The sequence below is a fragment of the Dendrobates tinctorius genome, unplaced genomic scaffold, assembly GCF_039654945.1.
Source record: "Dendrobates tinctorius isolate UK_male_01 unplaced genomic scaffold, ASM3965494v1 ptg000129l, whole genome shotgun sequence".
NCBI classification, from domain to species: Eukaryota; Metazoa; Chordata; class Amphibia; order Anura; family Dendrobatidae; genus Dendrobates; species Dendrobates tinctorius.
The window spans coordinates 38,800,898-38,820,293 of NW_027361797.1; the positions used below are offsets into that span (position 1 = coordinate 38,800,898).

Genomic DNA, 19,396 nt, shown 5'->3' on the forward strand with positions numbered 1-19,396 from the left:
TAAAAAAATTGTTCCGGTCAGAAAGGTGAAAACAGGCATGTGGGTGAAAGGGTTAAAATAGCATCCCTTTAGAGGAATGCCCAATATATTGGCCCCTCAAAGTCACTTCAAAATGGAATATGTCCCTAAAAAAAATGAGTTCTGAACATTGCTTTAAAATAATGAAAAATTAAACTACTAAACTTTTAACCCTTCAAACAAAATAAAAGGATGTTTGAAAAATTACTGACATAGAAGACATAAGGTAAACGTTTTTTTTTTTTTTTTAATGTAGTATAACTATACGGTTCACAGGTATAAACATTCAAAGCTGGAATATTGCATATTTTTATTTATTACATTTATTACCAAAATAAAGTACAACATAAGGGAAAAAATATTTTCATAATAACTGGGATACGAGACATTTCATTGTTATTACGGCAAAAAGTGACGTCAGATTTCAAAAATTAGGTTTGGTCACTAAAGGATTACGCTGCCTCCTTCCCAATGTGATTTCTCTGATGTCTAACAAGTTGAGAGTTAAATAAAAAAAATATCCCACAATCAGGACATGAAAATGGCTTCTCTCCTGTGTGATTTCTCTCATGTCTAACAAGAGATGATTTATTTGTAAAACATTTCCCACATTCTGAACATGAAAATGGCTTCTCTCCTGTGTGACTTCTCTCATGTATAACAAGATATGATTTATTTGTAAAACATTTCCCACATTCGGAGCATGAAAATGGCTTCTCTCCTGTGTGAATTCTCTCATGTGTAACAAGATGTGATTTATTTGTAAAACATTTCCCACATTCTGAACATGAAAATGGCTTCTCTCCTGTGTGAATTCTCTCATGTGTAACAAGATGTGATTTATTTGTAAAACATTTCCCACATACGGAGCATGAAAATGGCTTCTCTCCTGTGTGAAATCTCTCATGTATAACAAGATGTGATTTATTTGTAAAACATTTCCCACATTCTGAACATGAAAATGGCTTCTCTCCTGTGTGAATTCTCTCATGTGTAACAAGACATGATTTATCTGTAAAACATTTCCCACATTCGGAGCATGAAAATGGCTTCTCTCCTGTGTGATTTCTCTCATGTCTAACAAGATATGATTTATTTGTAAAACATTTCCCACATACGGAGCATGAAAATGGCTTCACTCCTGTGTGAATTCTCTCATGTCTAACAAAATATGATTTATCTGTAAAACATTTCCCACATTCTGAACATGAAAATGACTTCTCTCCTGTGTGAATTCTCTCATGTATAACAAGAGTTGATTTTAGAGTAAAACATTTCCCACATTCTGAACATGAAAATGACTTCTCTCCTGTGTGATTTCTCTCATGTCTAACAAGAGGTGATTTCCGAGCAAAACATTTCCCACATTCTGAACATGAAAATGACTTCTCTCCTGTGTGATTTCTCTCATGTCTAACAAGACTTGATTTTAGAGTAAAACATTTCTCACATTCTGAACATGAAAATGGCTTCTCCCCTGTGTGAATTCTCTCATGTATAACAAGAGTTGATTTTAGAGTAAAACATTTCTCACATTCTGAACATGAAAATGGCTTCTTCCTTGTGGGAGCTTTTTTATTTTCCACACTTCTTCTGTGTCTTTTATTTGGTTTAACAGTCTGTGATGAATTAGGACATTGTACTTTAAAAGGATCCACGTCTGAGATGTTGGCATGTTCTTCATATGGGTCTTGTGCAATACTTTTTTGGATTTTGGAGCTGCTGGCACGACCATCTGTCAAGAATATAACTGATGTTATTTTTTAGTCAAATAACCTTATATTTATCTAAATATGAAAAAAATTATGAAAAGTAAAAATAAAAAAATTACATACAAATTGCAAAGTTTGTAGCAAAGTTCTATTATTAACTGACTGAAGTGTAATTTACATAATGTGAAGTTTTCACAAAAGAATCAATTGTGCTAATGTTCATTCTCAATCATTGGCCAGTGCAAACAGATGACTGCTACAGCCCTCTGCTTCTGAAGAATAAAATCGAGCAGCTGCAAGGGGAATATAATTTCATCAATGAGCAGTGATTGATGATATAGGAAGGTGATGGGGCTTAATAGCTTTCTGTCATGATTAGTGTTGAGCATTCCGATACCGCAAGTATTGGGTATCGGCCGATATTCGCTGTATCGGAATTCTGATACTTAGTTCCGATACTTTTTTCATATCGAATACCGGAATCGGAAGTTCCCATAATGCTATGAGCCCGCTCAATTTGATTCAGCCAATGGGAATACTCAGAAGTGTGGGCATATCCTGTTCGGCATGTAGGCATGTTAACTATTGGCATGGCTGTGATTGGCTGCTGAAATGATGTCATGATGCACTATAAAAGCCGCCGCAGCCGCCATTTCTGTTCACTCTGCTGTGAATTCAGTTAGGGACAGGCTGCTGTTGAAGACTGTGAGGGACAGTTCGAGATAGCGATTATCAAAAAAAATTATGCTTTACCCAGGCTACATAATCCACCACTGTAGCTTTCTTTTGCCTAGCAGCAGTGTTCACACCTGTCTGCAAGGGCTGTGTGAGTGCAGCTCACGCTGTGTAGTGTGTCCTGCAGGCACATCTGCTTGTAGGCCACCACGCGTGTCACTGCCTCATACACTTTTTTCTTAGATTGCTGCTTATTTTTTATTCTCCTATATAGTGTGCTTCCATCCGTATCCATATACGTTGGTTGCAAACACTAAAGAAGTAGACAGCGGAGCCTTTCAGCAGCCTTTCAGTGCTAGTGCCCATTTCTCTGCACTGTTTTTGGCTGTCTGAGAGGTCTCTGTGTGTGAGTGCAGCTCACGTTGTAGTGTGTTCTGCAGCCACCACTGGTTGTAGTCCGCTCAGCGTGCATCCCTGCCTCATACATAGTCCTTTTTTTTATTTATTGCTGTTCATTTTTCCTGATTTTTTTCTCCTATATTAGTGTGCTTCCATCCATATCCATCAACATAGGTTGGTTGCAAACACTATATAGGAGTAGATAGAGGAGCCTTTTTGCTGGCTTGTGCCCTGCAGGCCCAGCCAGATTAGTATTACCCTATTTTTTGGAGCCTCATCTATTGCATTGTAGGTTACCTTCCTGCATTGTAATAGCTCCAAAAAGTTTGTGATACTATTGCTTTCACATCTTTGGTCACATCATTTTAGTTAAAAAAAAAAAAAAGGAAATAAAGTTCACCAAACACTCCACGTTCGAGTTGTGTAGGCCACATTAGCTTATATTAAAGTGTAGTCCACACACTTAATAAAACTAGTGTTTCTTATACCTGTTACCAGCTGTTCAGGAATAAGCACACTAAGCCCCCCTTTTTTACTTTTCTGCCTATCTTTATCAGTCTACCAACATGAAGAAGGCAGGGAGTAAGGCACATGGTCATGGGCGTGGAGTTTCAGCAGGGAGAGGACGTGGGGATTCTGTGCCTGCTGCGGCCACCAGTGACCCAGCATCCCCCAGTTTTACCAGGCAACAGTCCTTTATGCGCAGCTTTGTAGGACCTCGCCATACCCCACTGCTGCGGGACGAACAAACTGAAGTCGTTGTCGGATGGATGGCAGCTAATGCATCGACTTCAATGACTTCCACATCCTCTCAGGGCCAGAGCACTGAAGAGCAACCATCTGTCTCTTCACCACCTGCCAAATTGCCCAGGCAGTCAGAGAGCCCTGGACAGGAGCCATCTCAATCTCTACTTTTGTTTTCAGAATCTGTTGGCTTGGAAAGAGGTGGCCAACCAAGAAGCATTCTAGAATGTGAAGAAGAGGGAGTATGCAGTGATGCGCAACTGCTTTGACCCTCTGAATCTGAAGAGGCGGGTGGGCCAGTGCCTATCGTCAGCACACCTCAGTATGCATCTGATGATGATGAGACTCAGGTGCCACTTTCTGGTGCGTACGGTGCTGGCGAGACTACCCAGGAGAAGCAGGTGTTTGAAGAGGGGAGAGGCGATGATGAGGTCCTTGACCCATTATGGCATGAGGAACAGGAAGGTGGTGGAAGCAGCTCTGAGGAAGAGATTCCCCGAACGGGCAAAACAGGAGGGAGAGGGCGGGGGCAGACTTGGTTGCCTGTAGCCTCCACTTCGGCACCCGTGAGGAGCAATCCTCTTCCCAAACACAAAACGGGCGCTCCCAGGACTTGCAGTGTGTGGGCCTTTTTTGACACAATTGCAGATGACATTTGCTTTGTCAAATGCAAGCTGTGTCATCAGAAAGTCAAAAGAGGGAAAAGTGTGACCAACCTCAATACCACAAATATGTGGAAGCATGTGCGTGCCAAGCACGAGGTGGAGTTACACAGACACACTGAAGACATAGGCCAACCAACAGCACCACCTACCACCTCTTCAGCTCGTGTTGGGGCCTCTTCCTCCAGCTCACACACAGCTGGTTCGGCTTCCTCACAGGATCGCCATGGAAGAACCTCTGGCACTGCTGTCCAGAGACCCAGTGAAATTCCACCCACTGCACCATGTTCCCAGTCATCCTCACACTCCCAGGCCACTCAACAGCCATCGGTAGCGAAGGCATGGGAGAAAAGGCGGCCATACACGGCAAACCATCCCCGAGCACAGGCTCTGAATGCTGGCATTGCCAAACTACTGGCCCTTGAAATGCTGTCATTCAAGCTGGTGGAGACTGACACCTTCCGGAACTTCATATCATTGGCAGTCCCACAATACACCGTGCCCAGCCGCTTTTATTTCAGCAGGCAAGTAGTCCCTGCCCTGCAAAAGCATGTGGAGGGAAAAACTGAACATGTGCTACTAAATGCCGTCAGTAGTGATATAGAAGAGTAAATGGTTTGCTTTTATATCCCTTTAAATGCCTTTAAGACTTCAATTGCCTTTTGCCTAATATTGGTATGTATTATTCTTATGTAGAATACTAGTATCTGTCTTCAAGGAAACTATACTTGTTATCATATTTGTTCTCAACAATGTGTTCTGGGTACATTGTAAACAAGGTACGACCCTGAGGTGATGGTGGGGGCCAAATGAGCTCCATAGAGTCACATATTGTTGTAAATGGTATAAAAACATGTCTTGTATTTCATTACGTCAGAAAAAGTGATTTGACCACGGCTTGTGTGTTGAAGTCTCTTTGTCTCCAAGCACTTGCAACAGAAAGGGCGAAAAACCTCACAATTCGGACTCACTGGTGATCTGGACAGCTGACGCTTGGTCAGAACAAAAGCAGCTACGACAGTTTTTGACGCCCAATGGGGACCGTGGAAACCAGCCTATTCGGAATCCGTATGTGGGAGCTTCCTGGGAGGTTGAAAATGCAGAATCCAGGCTGCAGCAGGTGAGAACATTTATTCTTACATTGATTCTGCATCTGCAACCTTTCTAAGGATGTCTACATATCTCTGGGTAAGACTGTACAAACATGGTTCAAAAGAACCCACATCACCAGTGAGTGGTGAGTATGTCTGTATGAGAGTTGAATAATAGAGTAATAAGATAATAATTGTCATCTGTATTATCTGTTAAACTGTTCTGGCAATATACTAATATACTAACTGGTTGTGTACTGGTGTACTGTGTAGCACAAAGTCTGGGATAGACTCTGTGCAGTGGTTATTTTGGATTGCCAGTAAATTTGTATAAGGCTGTGGTTTTTGGTTGCTCTGGTTTTCAATGTTTCTTGTTTAAGAAGTTGACTTTGGTGTTCTCAGAGTGTCAGTGGACACTGCTGTAGGTTAAAGTGTCAATCAAATCCAAAGTGCAAGATAGTCAGGCTGTGTGAATCCTTGTATATATATCTATGAGAACCTCTGAATAAGATGAGAGATGAGTAATTGAGTATAAAAAATCCCTGAATGAGCACGTATGAATGAATCATCACACATCATTTTTGTGTCAAGAGATTTGTTACCTTTCTAGTTGTGGTGGAATCCCGGACAGATGCGTTATAGATATTTCAAATCTACATCTGAGACTGAATGAATTGAGTAATGATATAGCTCGTGTTATATGTGGCATTACATTGTAAAGTTTCCCGAATGCATTTGGCCAGAAAAAGGGCAAGTCTCAGTTAATCTCATTATACAGTTATCTGCTCTTACAGTGAAATCCCGTGATTTTGAGTTTCTTTGTAGAAATTGATTTTGATAAGTCTAAAGAACTACGGAATTCGGTGAAGGACGACGCTGCATTCTGATGGGAGGGGGGAATGATGCCGCTGCGCAGTTTTTCTTCTCCCTTCGCTCTTATCTCTGCTGAGTGTGAGCTGTGCTCAAAATTCTCTGTAATTCTATCCGTAAGGTACTCGCTGAAAGATTTGTGCATTTTAAAGCAACAGTACTTAATTGAAGTTGGAAGTTAAAAGTAAAATATGGTGCCTAATTTAGAAGGAAATTGTAAGTGATTGTTTGGTCATTATAAGTGATTGTTTAGTCATTGTAAGTGATTGTTTGGTCATTAATGTGTTTGAACCTACTTCTAGTTGTGTGATTGATTTGTATAGCAAATTGTGTATCAATAGAGGAGGTAGTCGACTGTACGGCTGATAAAGAAGGTCAGAGGCCTATCACACCTGGGCCTTCTTACTTTAGTCAGCGGGTTTTTTTGTTGTGGGTGAGAGGCAAGGGCGAGGAGCCCTCTGGATATACCTTGGCAGGCTCACTCTGACTTGCTATGTGTGGGCTGTAAGACAGAAGTCCAGACACACAGAAGGGCATTTCAGAAGAAAGGTGAGCTGTCTAAGATGAAGTAGCCTTCCCACAATCCATGGAGCTGGGCTAGAAGGAAAAAGGCCTATTCCTATCTAGTCAGCTGATCTAGCGGGTGAGAGGCAGAGAGCCTTCCCGCTACATCCTGTAGGTCTACCGGGTGAGAGGCAAGGAGCCTTCCTGCTACACCTTGGCAGGCTCTCTCTGACTTGCTAAGTGTGGCCTGTAAGACAGAGGTCCAGGCACACGGGGAGGGCATTTCAGAAGAAAGGTGAACGGTCGGCAGAAAAAGGTTGAAGCCATGGCAACTTTTTCTGTGTACAGTCGGTGCCCCCAATGAGATCCAAGACAGCTATGCAAATTGTAAAAGACAGAGAAGAAAGGAAGCAGTGAAACAGGTTGGACCAATATTTAAAAAGGCAAAAATACCAGAGTGTGAATGTTTGGATGTACAAAAAGGCACAGACAAGGGAAGAAAATAGCAAGTGAATAAATGATGCTTGAGAATGAATGTGCAGCAGTATGGAAGGTGTATTATGAATGTTTTGATTGACAAAATTTAACCAGAGACCCAGACAAAACAGATGGACTTGTAAACACTGTGATCAGACTCAGACAAACCCAGACTGAATAGCTACTTGTGTGACCTGTGCTACTGACCTAAGCGAGTTGCACTAAATCCTGTCCAGACAAGATCATAAGAAGCTGACATAATAGTGTGGATAGTGGGTAGTGGGGACATTGACCTTCAAGGAGTAAGCTGACAGTAGACATCAGACGACCAACCCCATCAGGACCTAGAAGTGCGACTAGAATAAGAAAGATGCAGGTGTATTATCCCTGGAGCCCCTCTGACCAGCTAGCTTTGTTGAAGCAGTTGCCTGACCCTGAAGACCAATCATTCCCGTTTTACAGACACATAAAGGAAATACAGCAGACATATAAGTGTACCTGGGCAGACCTAGAGAGGTTGGTGAGTTTAAAGGCAGGTGACGCACTAAGACATATAATTAAGACACACACAGATGTGACAAAGAATCAGGCTTGGGGCATGGATGATAAATCTGCACGGTCTGGGGAGACGTACTATGAGTCACTAAGAAAATGGGCAGACATGGGGTACATTTGCATAAACCCAATTGATGTTAGAATACTGGTGAATGCATTTATTGACGGTATGAACAAAGACTTACGAGACACCAAACCTGAATGGAGATATGTAGATCCGAAAAGACCTCCTTAAGGTAGCTAAAGAAGTTTAGCAAACAAGGACAATAAGACGACCTGTCATGTATGCTGGAGCACAAGGAAAAAAGTGGAGACGTAATAAGGGACCTAAGGACATAGAAACAGTGAGGTGCTGGAATTGTGGTACTTACAAAACTTATTGTCAGTGACAATACCCCTATGAATTTACTGGGAGCAGATGTGCTGAGTGCGATCCCGGCCATCATACAGTACTCTCCTGAGGGTATTACAGTCGCAAGTCCCCTCTCAGATAAACATTTATGTAAGATTGCGGTAATGGTGTATATGACAAAAGCGGTGAAACTAACACCTGACACCAAAATGCCTGAGGATGAAGAAATGGGACAGGTGCCAGACACTGTTTGGGCAAGGGGGGAAAAATGATGTGGGTCGGTTGCCCATCCCCCCTGTCATGTTTAAATTGAAAAAAAAAAAGGGAACCACTCCTCCTTGTTTTAAGCAATACCCCTTGAGCCTAGCCAAATCAATTGCCCCGAGCAGAGATATTAGAGAGTATGTTAAGGCAGGGGTTCTGGTGCAAAGAAACCCCCCCTGGACTGCAAAGATCTTCCCCCTTTGACACCGCTTTGTATCCCATTAGGAAAAAAAGGACTCAAGGGTTTGCTGACACTTACAGAAAGGTTCATGACTTAAGGGCTATTAATTATGATACAGTGAGTGTGACCTCAATTGTCCCTAACACACACACAATACTGTCACAGATCCCAGTAATGTCAAAATGTTTCACAATCATTGATTTAGCAGGTGCATTTTTCTCTGTACCCCTGCACCCAGACTGTCAGTATCTTTTTCCTTTACTCATAAAGGTGAACAATATTGTTGGACAGTCCTCCCACAAAGGGGGAAATAAATCCCCTGCCATCTATTCAGCAGCAATGGCAGGGATCCTTGAGTAGTGGCAATCACCTCATCCGCTGATTGCACTATTTCAGTATGTGAATGACCCTAAGGGTTGCAAGGTCTCACGTGACAAATTACAGTATTACAAACAAAAGGTGACATTTGTTGGAACATTATATTGCCGAAGGTACCAGACACCTGACAGGAAACAGGCAATTCAAGATCTCCCTCTATCCAGGTCACATCAGCATCTATGCACTTTCCTAGGTTTAGTGACCTACAGTAGGCCTTGGATAAGGTCCGCTTCACAAATATTCCAACCACTTTATGACTGCTTGTCATGAGACCCGGGACCTCACACAAAATTGATTGTGTCTGTGCGGTAGGAGCAGCTGCACTACTACTAGGAAAGGCATGTGAGATCACACTGACGTTTCTTTTGACAATCTATTCCCCACATGACATCCATGCCATACTCATACAAGTTCAACCAAAACATCTGTCTATGGCCAGACAGCTCCGACTTGAGTGTGTTCTACTAATTCCTGAGTATGTCACCCTCAAAAGATGTAACGTTCTGAATCCAGCCACCCTCCTTCCTGTGGATATAGAAAAGAGGGAATTGGTGACCGTATTAGTGAGTGAGGAAGGATACTTTGACATGACACATGAACATGTCTGCATAGAACTGATGAGTCAGGAGACAGTTGGGTTTGCACACGTTCATGAAAAACCTGTTCCTAATGCAGACTTTGAGTTTCTTTTTTGTAGATGGCCCCAGATACCACCAGGATGGACGATTCTACACTGGATATGCAGTAGTATCCTCACATGAGGTAATCCGAGCGGAACCACTCTCTCCTCACATGTCGGCGCAGGAGGCAGAGTTGAAGGCACTCACTGAGGCGTGTAGAGCCGCTGCAGGTAAAGTCGCTAATATTTTCACAGATTCGAAGCCCATTAAAAATGCAGAGCTGGTGAAACAATTGATGGAGGCATTGATGTTACCAGTCCAGGTTGGCATTGTCAAGGTAAAAGCACACACAAAGGTGACTCCGTGGAGGTAGAGGGCAATAGAAGGGCGAACGAGGCTGCTAAAATAGCACAAGGCAGCCTAGAGAGAGCAGTGGACGGTGGCGGGGAGTCAGCGTATTCCAGCCACATGGGGTCTAGATGTCCTGAAATCCCTCCAGCAAAAGGCTGCCCAAACAGAGAAGGTACACCGGGGGAGACTGGGAGCTGAGTTGAACTCAAATGGAATATGGGAGAATAAGGATAAAATGTGCCCACCAAAGTCCCTGTTCCCAATTATGGCGCAAGCAGCACATGGCCCCACTCACACCTCAAAAAGTCACATGTGTGCCTGGTAGATGCCTTCTGGATCGCTCCTGGTTTCAGTTACGCAGCCGCGAAACTTGTACAATCATGCCTCATCTGTGCACAGCACAACCCAGGTAAAACAGTAAAAGTCACTAAGAAAGCGACACCTAGGCCTCTCTACCCGTTTCAGAGACTGCAGATTGACGACATACAGCTACCAAGGTAGGAGTGTATGCAAATATCCTAGTATGTGTAGATCTCTTCTCTGGTTGGCCGGAAGCCTATCCGGTAAAATGTGCAAATGCTAAAATGACTACAGACAAACTGATGAAAGAACTGATCTGCAGGTATGGTGTCCCAGAAGCCACAGAAACAGATAGGGGTACACACTTCATGGGAGAAATAATGAGGGAAGTCATGCAGGCCCCGGGTGTACAGCAAACATTTCATACACCATATAGGCCACAAAGTAGTGGGAAAGTGGAAAGACTAAATGGGACACTTAAACTGAAAATTCAAAAGGCCATGGCAGACACAGGAAAGAGCTGGGTAGAGTGCTTGCCTCTTGCACTCTTTTCAGTCAGACACACTCCAAATAGAAACACAGGCTTGTCTCCTTCTGAAGTCCTGTTGGTAGTGCACCAAAGACTCGTCTGTACTTCCCACAGGTGCTACAAATGCAACACGGTGCTATGACAGCCTACGTCCAGGCCTTGCAGGAAAGACTTAATGTGGTGCATAAACATGTGTTCTCATACATTCCAGATCCTAATGCCAGTGCAGATGTGCATCAGCTGAATCCAGGTGATTGGGTGGTTATACGCAGACACGTGAGAAGCAGCCTGGACCCACGATTTGACGGCCCCTTCCAAGTCCAGCTGACCACATCCACTTCAGTAAAACTTGAGGGAAAGCCCACCTGGATCCACGCCAGTCACTGCAAGAAGGTCCTGTCAACAGCAGAATGACTGTACTCCTCATCGCCTTGCTGGCAGTGACAGGATTACTGCACTCTACAGAGACACAGGACAAACTCTTAAATGCTGACTGGGACAACAAACTTATTCGGCATCATGCTCTTCTTATAAAGTACATGGAAGGACAGAAACCGAAGGACTGTTGGATCTGTACACACAGCCCTGTATCTGTAAGGACTATGCCGTACTTGGCCTTACCTCTGGAGCCATGGGAGGTATTAACCCCACACTGCATACACAATGAGACTTGGACTCAATCTAGGTGTGCCTCGTGATATATCTACCTCATTGGCTATAGTCGAATGGGCCGCTAATCCCTGGCTTCAGTTTAATATAACGCGGCCTAAAGGTACAAATGTGGTGGCGGGAATATGACTCAGATGTCGGAAATATGGTCGCGAGGAGGAGGACTGAAATCCCTCACTCAGACCCTATTCCTAATGATGGACTGTAGTTCAGTCTTCAACACACTGGAGCAGACACCTGTGGTGAGGACAATAATTGCTTCCGCATATACACTCGCAATCAAACACAGGTTAATGATACGGTGTACCAAGATGGTGTTGAAGGCTGTAAATCATCTACGGGTAAAATAATAAGGAAAGAAAGGGGTAAATGTACATCTGGTGTAAGTGGAAAACAAATGAATAATACTTGGTGTGCCCATAAGCCTACAGTAGGTCAGGACTTTTGAGTTTATACCAATGTATACAGACCCCTGGTCACGTTTGTGTTCTCCCTGACTGAGTATTCTTGGTTTGCGGACATCGTGCCTACAGGTGGGTGAGCCCGGACATAAGAGGGGTCTGCACTCTTGCTAAACTGACACCAGCCACTTTCATAGTTCCTCATAGTAAAATAGACACAGCAGCAGTTCCAATTCACACCTCGTATAGAAGGGCTGCAGACAATAAGCCAAATGGTAGGCCGCATCTAGTAGAAAAGGGGATAACAAATAAAATATTCAGTAGTATGCTAATATACCCCTTCATAACCCAAATGTGGGATAAATTAGTGGAAGCTACCGACTACCTGGACGATCAGATTTTCCAGATTCTTGAAGTTCTTAATGAAACTAATACAATACAGAGACAATTAATCGTAGTTACTAACCAACATACTATAGTAGTAGATTACCTGACCGCAAAAGAAGGAGGAATGTGTCAGATAATTGGTCCCACCTGTTGTAATTATATCAACCCTGCTGGCAATCTCCAGATCAGGGCCAGTATAGACAAAATAGGTGAACTCAGAGACCAACGGTTAAAACAACACAGTGCAAACAGAGATTCCTGGTGGGGTAACATATTCTCTTTCCTAAATCCAGCAAATTGGCTTAATGGCCTTGCAGGATGGATTTTTGGCATTATATAGACTTGTATTCAAAGTTTGTTGTTTTGCTTATTGGTTTATGTAGCCGTAAAAGCGCTAATATATGAATTACTTAAGCTACTGAATAATGTATGTGTGAAAAAAAGAATCTAAGGCTGAACCTTCTGTAGTGTATCATAGACCCCAGGTGGCCATTGCTGATGGGGAAAGTGAGTGTCCACACTGAGGGTGGATGGGCGAAGCAGGTAGGAAGCCCCCTTATGGGTACTAGACCCATGAGACAGTAGCTCCTTTGTGGACATCAGCTGACCCTGTGGCAAAGGTTATACCATTTACAAAAGAGGGAAATTGATATAGAAGAGTTAATGGTTTGCTTTTATATCCCTTTAAATGCTTTTAAGACTTCAATTGCCTTTTGCCTAATATTGCTATGTATTATTCTTATTATTCTTATGTAGACTACTAGTCTCTGTCTTCAAGGAAACTATACTTGTTATCATATTTGTTCTCAACAACGTGTTCTGGGTACATTGTAAACAAGGTACGACCCTGAGGTGATGGTGGGGGCCAAATGAGCTCCATAGAGTCACATATTGTTGTAAATGGTATAAAAACATGTCTTGTATTTCATTACGTCAGATAAAGTGATTTGACCACGGCTTGTGTGTTGAAGTCTCTTTGTCTCCAAGCGCTTGCAACAGAAAGGGCGAAAAACCTCACAATTCGGACTCACTGGTGATCTGGCAGAAACTGACTTTGGTCAGAACGAAAACAGCTATGACAGTAGCAAGGTCTACCTGACCACCGATGCGTGGACCAGTAACCATGGACAGGGACGATACCTTTCTCTCACTGCCCATTGGGTCAATGTTGTGGAGCCGGGTACAGATCTGGAGAGTGGCGCTGTACGTGTTCTGCCAACTCCAAGGATTGCAGGAATCCAGTCTGTACATATTGAGTCCTCCTCCTACTCTAGTTCCTCAGAATCAGCGCAGCAGGAGCCTGTTACAACCGATATGAGCACAGCCGTGGCCAAACGTCAACAGGCCGTCCTGAAATTAATTTCTTTGAGGAATCGAAGCCACACAGCGCAGAAGCTCTGGAATGCCATCAAGCAGGAGAGCGACGTGTGGTTTGGGACAGCGAATCTCCAGCCAGGCTTGGTAGTGTGTGACAATGGCCAAAATCTGGTGGCAACTCTGGGCCTAGGCAACCTCACTCACATACCATGTCTGGCACATGTGCTCAATTTGGTCGTGCAGAGCTTTCTGAGGGACTATCCGGATCTTGATGCACTGCTGCACAAGGTCCGCATAGAGTGCGCTCACTTGCGGCATTCCAGCATGGCAAGATCGCGCATTGCAGCTCTGCAACGCCGGTTCCGCCTTCCAGAACATCGCATCATATGTGACCTCCCCACCAGGTGGAATTCAATGTTACATATGTTGGAGCAGTTGTGTAAGCTGCAGGCAGCACTAATGGAGTACCAGCTGCATCAGGTGCAAACAAGTCGCACTGTGTGCTGGTCACACTTCAGTACCACAGAGTGGGCCACTATGACGGACATCTGCCAAGTTTTGCGGGCCTTCGATGATTCCACGCGGATGGCCAGTGCAGATGCACTAGTCAGCATGACTGTCCCCCTTATCTGCCTGCTTCAAAAAACATTGCAAGCACTAAGTGATGAGGTTTTGGAAGAGGTGGAGGATGAGGAGTCACAAATGCCATCTGCTTCTGGACAGTCTGCGCAACGTGGTTCCTCACAAAGGCCTAGGCAGGGGACACTTTTTGAGGAGGAGGAGGAGTCAATGGAGGAGGAAGACATCTCTCCAGAGGAGGGAGGTACACAAGGCTCTAGTAGTCAGTATGTACAGTGAGGGTGGGGTGATGCAGAGCAGGCAGAGAGGACGCCTCAAGCAGGGGACAGTGTTTCTTCTCCACTTGGCAGTCTGCAGCACATGGTTGATTTCATGCTGCAGTGCTTGAGAACCGACCGGCGCATCGACCACATTCTCCACACGGCTGATTATTGGGTGTACACCCTCCTAGATCCTCGCTATCGGGACAACTTACAAAGCCTCATACCACAGTTGAACCAGGAGCGTAAAATGCGGGAGTACCAAGACACGCTGGTGCAGGCCATCATGTTCTCCATTCCACCCGACAGCAGTGCTGGTAGTGCTTTTCAAAGCAGCTATGTGCGTCGAGGCAGTGGAGGAAGCTCTGCACAAAGAGGTAGCAGAGGCAGCGCCGCAGGACAAGGCAAGGCCAGTATGGCCCAAATGTGGAAAAGTTTTGTGTGCCCGCCAAAAATGGCTACACCATCACAGACGGCTCCAGTCAGCAGGACGCAATGTTTCCGTCAGATGGTGACAGACTACATGTCTTGCCCTGTCAGTGTACTCCCAGAGGGCTCTTCTCCCTTCAAGTTTTGGGTCTCTAAGCTGGATACATGGCCAGAGCTTAGCCAGTATGCATTGGAGGTGCTGGCTTGCCCTGCTGCCAGTGTATTATCGGAACGCGTCTTTAGTGCTGCAGGTGGTGTACTAACAGACCGTCGCACGCGACTATCCTCTGATAATGTTCACCGGCTTACTTTTCTGAAAATGAACAAGGCCTGTATCTCCCCTGAATTTGCCAGTACTCTTCCAGAATAAATAATTGGCTGGCAACAGTATCCAGGTCTCCTGTTGTGTTCATGTTTCTCTGACCTGAACTGTAATCCCTGGGCTCCAACAACGCCCGTTGTTGCTCAGAAGTGCCGTCCACACAGAAAAAAACACTCGCTACAGTGTAAGTGGGGTTCAGTAAAGTCAGCTGATCCCCTGCTGTGTGTATGGCAAAGTCTCCTGCTGCCTCCAAATTAAAACTACCTCTGATTTAAAACATTCTCTGATTTGGCCTCTGTCTCCACTCTGTCTCTAGTATTTCCCCTGGCCTCCAACACCACCAGTTGCTGCTCAGAGTTGCCGTCTGCACATTCCACACTTGTTCCTGTGTTACTGGGGTTCAGTAACGTCAGCTGATCCCCCGATGTGTGTCCGGCAATGTCTCCTGCGCTGTCCACATTCCCACTACTAGTAGTGGGAATGTGGACAGCGCAGGAGACATTGCCAGACACACATCAGGGGATCAGCTGACATTACAGAACCGCAGCAACACACGAACAAGTGTGGATTGTGCAGACGGCAACTCTGTGCATCAACTGGCGGTGTTGGTGGTCAGGGTAAATACTAGAAACAGAGTGGAGACAGAGGCCTAAAAGGAGCACGTTGACAATCAGTAGTAGTCTACAACCGATATAAAACTGCCACCAAGTAGGCCTCAGCCTACAAAATGACTGTCCCTGGGCTCCAACACCGCCAGTTGGTGCTCAGAAGTGCTGTATGCACAGAAATAAACACTCGCTAATGTGTAAGTGGGGTTCAATAACGTCAGCTGATCCCCTGCTGTGTGTACGGCAAACTCTCCTGCTGCCTCAAAAAACACACTCCCTCAGATTTTAAACTGGCTCCAAGTAGGCCTCAGCCTACTCCATGATTGTCCCTGGGCTCCAACACTGCCAGTTGTTGCTCAGAAGTGCTGTATGCACAGAAATAAACACTCACCAATGTGTAAGTGGGGTTCAGTAATGTCAGCTGATCCCCTGCTGTGTGTATGGCAAACTCTCCTGCTGCCTCCACATTCAAAACACCTCAGATTTTAAACTGGCTCCAAGTAGGCCTCAGCCTACTCCATGATTGTCCCTGGGCTCCAACACCACCAGTTGGTGCTCAGAAGTGCTGTATGCACAGAAATAAAAACTCTCTAATGTGTAAGTGGGGTTCAGTAACGTCTGCTGATCCCCTGCTGTGTGTATGGCAAAGTCTCCTGCTGCCTCCAAATTCAAACTACCTCTGATTTAAAACATTCTCTGATTTGGCCTCTGTCTCTACTCTGTCTCTAGTATTTCCCCTGGCCTCCAACACCGCCAGTTGCTGCTCAGAGTTGCCATCTGCACATTCCACCCTTGTTCGTGTGTTACAGGGGTTCAGTAATGTCAGCTGATCCCCCAATGTGTGTCCGGCAATGTCTCCTGCGCTGTCCACATTCCCAGTGGGATTGTGGATAGAGCAGGAGACACTGCCAGACACACATCAGGGGATCAGCTGACATTACAGAACCCCAGCAACACAGGAACAAGTGTGGATTGTGCAGACGGCAACTCTGTGCATCAACTGGCGGTGTTGGTGGTCAGGGTAAATACTAGAAACAGAGTGGAGACAGAGGCCTAATTGGAGCACGTTGACAATCAGTAGTAGTCTACAACCGATATAAAACTGCCACCAAGTAGGCCTCAGCCTACAAAATGACTGTCCCTGGCCTCCAACACCACCAGTTGGTGCTCAGAAGTGCTGTATGCACAGAAATAAACACTCGCTAATGTGTAAGTGGGGTTCAGTAACGTTAGCTGATCCCCTGCTGTGTGTACGGCAAACTCTCCTGCTGCCTCAAAAAACACACTCCCTCAGATTTAAAACTGGCTCCAAGTAGGCCTCAGCCTACTCCATGATTGTCCCTGGGCTCCAACACTGCCAGTTGTTGCTCAGAAGTGCTGTATGCACAGAAATAAACACTCGCCAATGTGTAAGTGGGGTTCAGTAACGTCAGCTGATCCCCTGCTGTGTGTATGACAAACTCTCCTGCTGCCTCCACATTCAAAACACCTCAGATTTTAAACTGACTCCAAGTAGGCCTCAGCCTACTCCATGATTGTCCCTGGGCTCCAACACCGCCAGTTGTTGCTCAGAAGTGCTGTATGCACAGAAATAAACACTCGCTAATGTGTAAGTGGGGTTCAGTAACGTCTGCTGATCCCCTGCTGTGTGGACGGCAAAGTCTACTGCTGCCTCCACATTCACATTACTACTGATTTTTAACCGTGCTCCACTTAGGCCTCTGGCTCCACTGTCTCTAGTATTTCCCCTGGCCTCCATCCCTGCCAGTTACTGCTCTGAAGTGGCGTCTGCACAATCCACACTTGTTCCTGTGTTACTGGGGCTCTGTCACATCAGTTCATCCTCTGATGTTTGTCCGGCAATGTCTCCAGCTCTGTCCACATTCCCACTACTAGTATTGGGAATGTGGACAGAGCAGGAGACATTGCCGGACACACATCAGGGGATTAACTGACGTGACTGACCCCCAGTAACACAGGAACAAGTGTGAATTGTGCAGACGCCACTTCTGAGCAGTAACTGGTGGGGTTGGAGACCAGGGGAAATACTAGAAACAGTGGAGCCAGAGGCCTAAGTGGAGCACGGTTAAAATCAGTATTAGTCTACAACCGATATAAAACTTGCTTCAATGCGTTCTCAGCCTGCTCCATGATTGATCCTGGGCTCCAACACAGCCAGTTGTTGCTCGGAAGTGCCGTCCGCACAGAAAAAAACACTAGCTCCTGTGTTAGTGGGGTGCAGTAACGCCAGCTGCTCCCCCGCTGTGTGGACAGCAATATCTCCTGCTGCCTCCACTTTCAAACTAGATCATATTTTCAACTTGCTCCAAGTAGGCCTCAGCCTACTCCATGATTGATCCTGGGCTCCAACACAGCCAGTTGTTGCTCAGAAGTGCCGTCCGCACAGAAAAAAACACTAGCCCCTGTGTTAGTGGGGTGCAGTAACGCCAGCTGCTCCCCTGCTGTGTGGGCGGCAATATCTACTGCTGCCTCCACATTCACACTACTACTGATTTTTAACTGTACTCAAATTAGGCCTCTGGCTCCAATGTCTCTAGTATTTCCCCTGGCCTCCAACACGAGCCGTTGCTGCTCAGAAGTGGTGTCTGCACAATCAACACTTGTTCCTGTGTTACTGTGGCTCAGTAACATCAGTTTATCCCCTGATGTGTGTCCGGCAATGTCTCCTACTCTGTCCACATTCCCATTACTAGTAGTGGGAATGTGGACAGAGCAGAAGACATTGCCGGACACACATCAGGGGATCAGCTGACATTATTGAACCCCAATTACACAGGAACAAGTGTTGATTGTGCAGACGCCACTTCTGAGCAGCAATGGCCGGTGTTGGAGGCCTGGGGAAATACTAGAGACAGTGGAGCCAGAGGTCTAATTGGATCACGGTTAAAATCAGTAGTAGTCTACAACCGATATTAAACTTGATGAAATTAGGCCTCAGCCTACACCATGATTTATCCTGGGCTTCAACACAGCCAGTTGTTGCTCAGAAGTGTCTTTGGCACGGGTACTCCCTCCTTCCCAGCCTGGTTCCAGCATGCCTGCTGTTTCCGGGTAGTGTCAACATCACTTTGCCACCATTACATTGTCCTGTCGTGTTGCGGTCGGGTTAGCCGAGTCTATGGTGCCTGCAGTTTAGGTGCTTCCTATGTGGGCTGCGGGTTCTGGTAATAAAGGCTGGTTCCATAGTGCCAATAGGACAAGCACCCCCTGTAGGACTGTGTGTTTTGGTAACTGCGGCTGGCTCGCGGCCTTGCAAATTTGTTTTTCATTGGTAGCTTCTGCTACCCCTCCGGGTTCCAGCACCGTCAGCTGGTTCTCGGCAGTGACTTTGGCACGGGTACTCCCTCCGGCCCAGCCTGGTTCCAGCCCTGCCTGCTGTTTCCGGGAAGTGTCAACGTCACTTTGCCACCACAACGTTGTCATGTCGTGTTACGGTCGGGTTAGCCGAGTCTATGGTGCCTGCAGTTTAGGTGCTTCCTATGTGGGCTGTGGGTTCTGGTAATAAAGGCTGGTTCCGTAGTGCCAATAGGACAAGCACCCCCTGTAGGACTGTGGGATTCGGTAACTGCGGCCAGCTTGCGGCATGCCAACTTTGCTTTTCAGGGGTACTTTCTGCTACCCATCCGGGTTCCAGCACCGTCATCTGGTTCTCAGCAGAGCCTTTGGCCTAGGTGCCTCCATCTCGGTATCCGAATTCCAGCAACGTCTGCTGGTCCTTGGT

At 45.6% G+C, this 19,396-nt stretch overlaps 1 protein-coding gene across 2 annotated transcripts in view; it reads right to left on the reverse strand.

Moving 5' to 3' along the window:
- Positions 1 to 247: 247 nt before the first annotated feature.
- LOC141047749 (uncharacterized) overlaps positions 248 to 19,396 on the reverse strand; it is a 107,887-nt gene continuing 88,738 nt past the window's right edge. For both annotated transcript variants that reach the window (XM_073543013.1, XM_073543014.1), the window contains exon 3: positions 248 to 1,753. In XM_073543013.1, the coding sequence (XP_073399114.1) occupies positions 471 to 1,753 (1,283 nt within the window). In that variant the 3' untranslated portion in view covers positions 248 to 470. The remainder of the gene's footprint in view (positions 1,754 to 19,396) is intronic.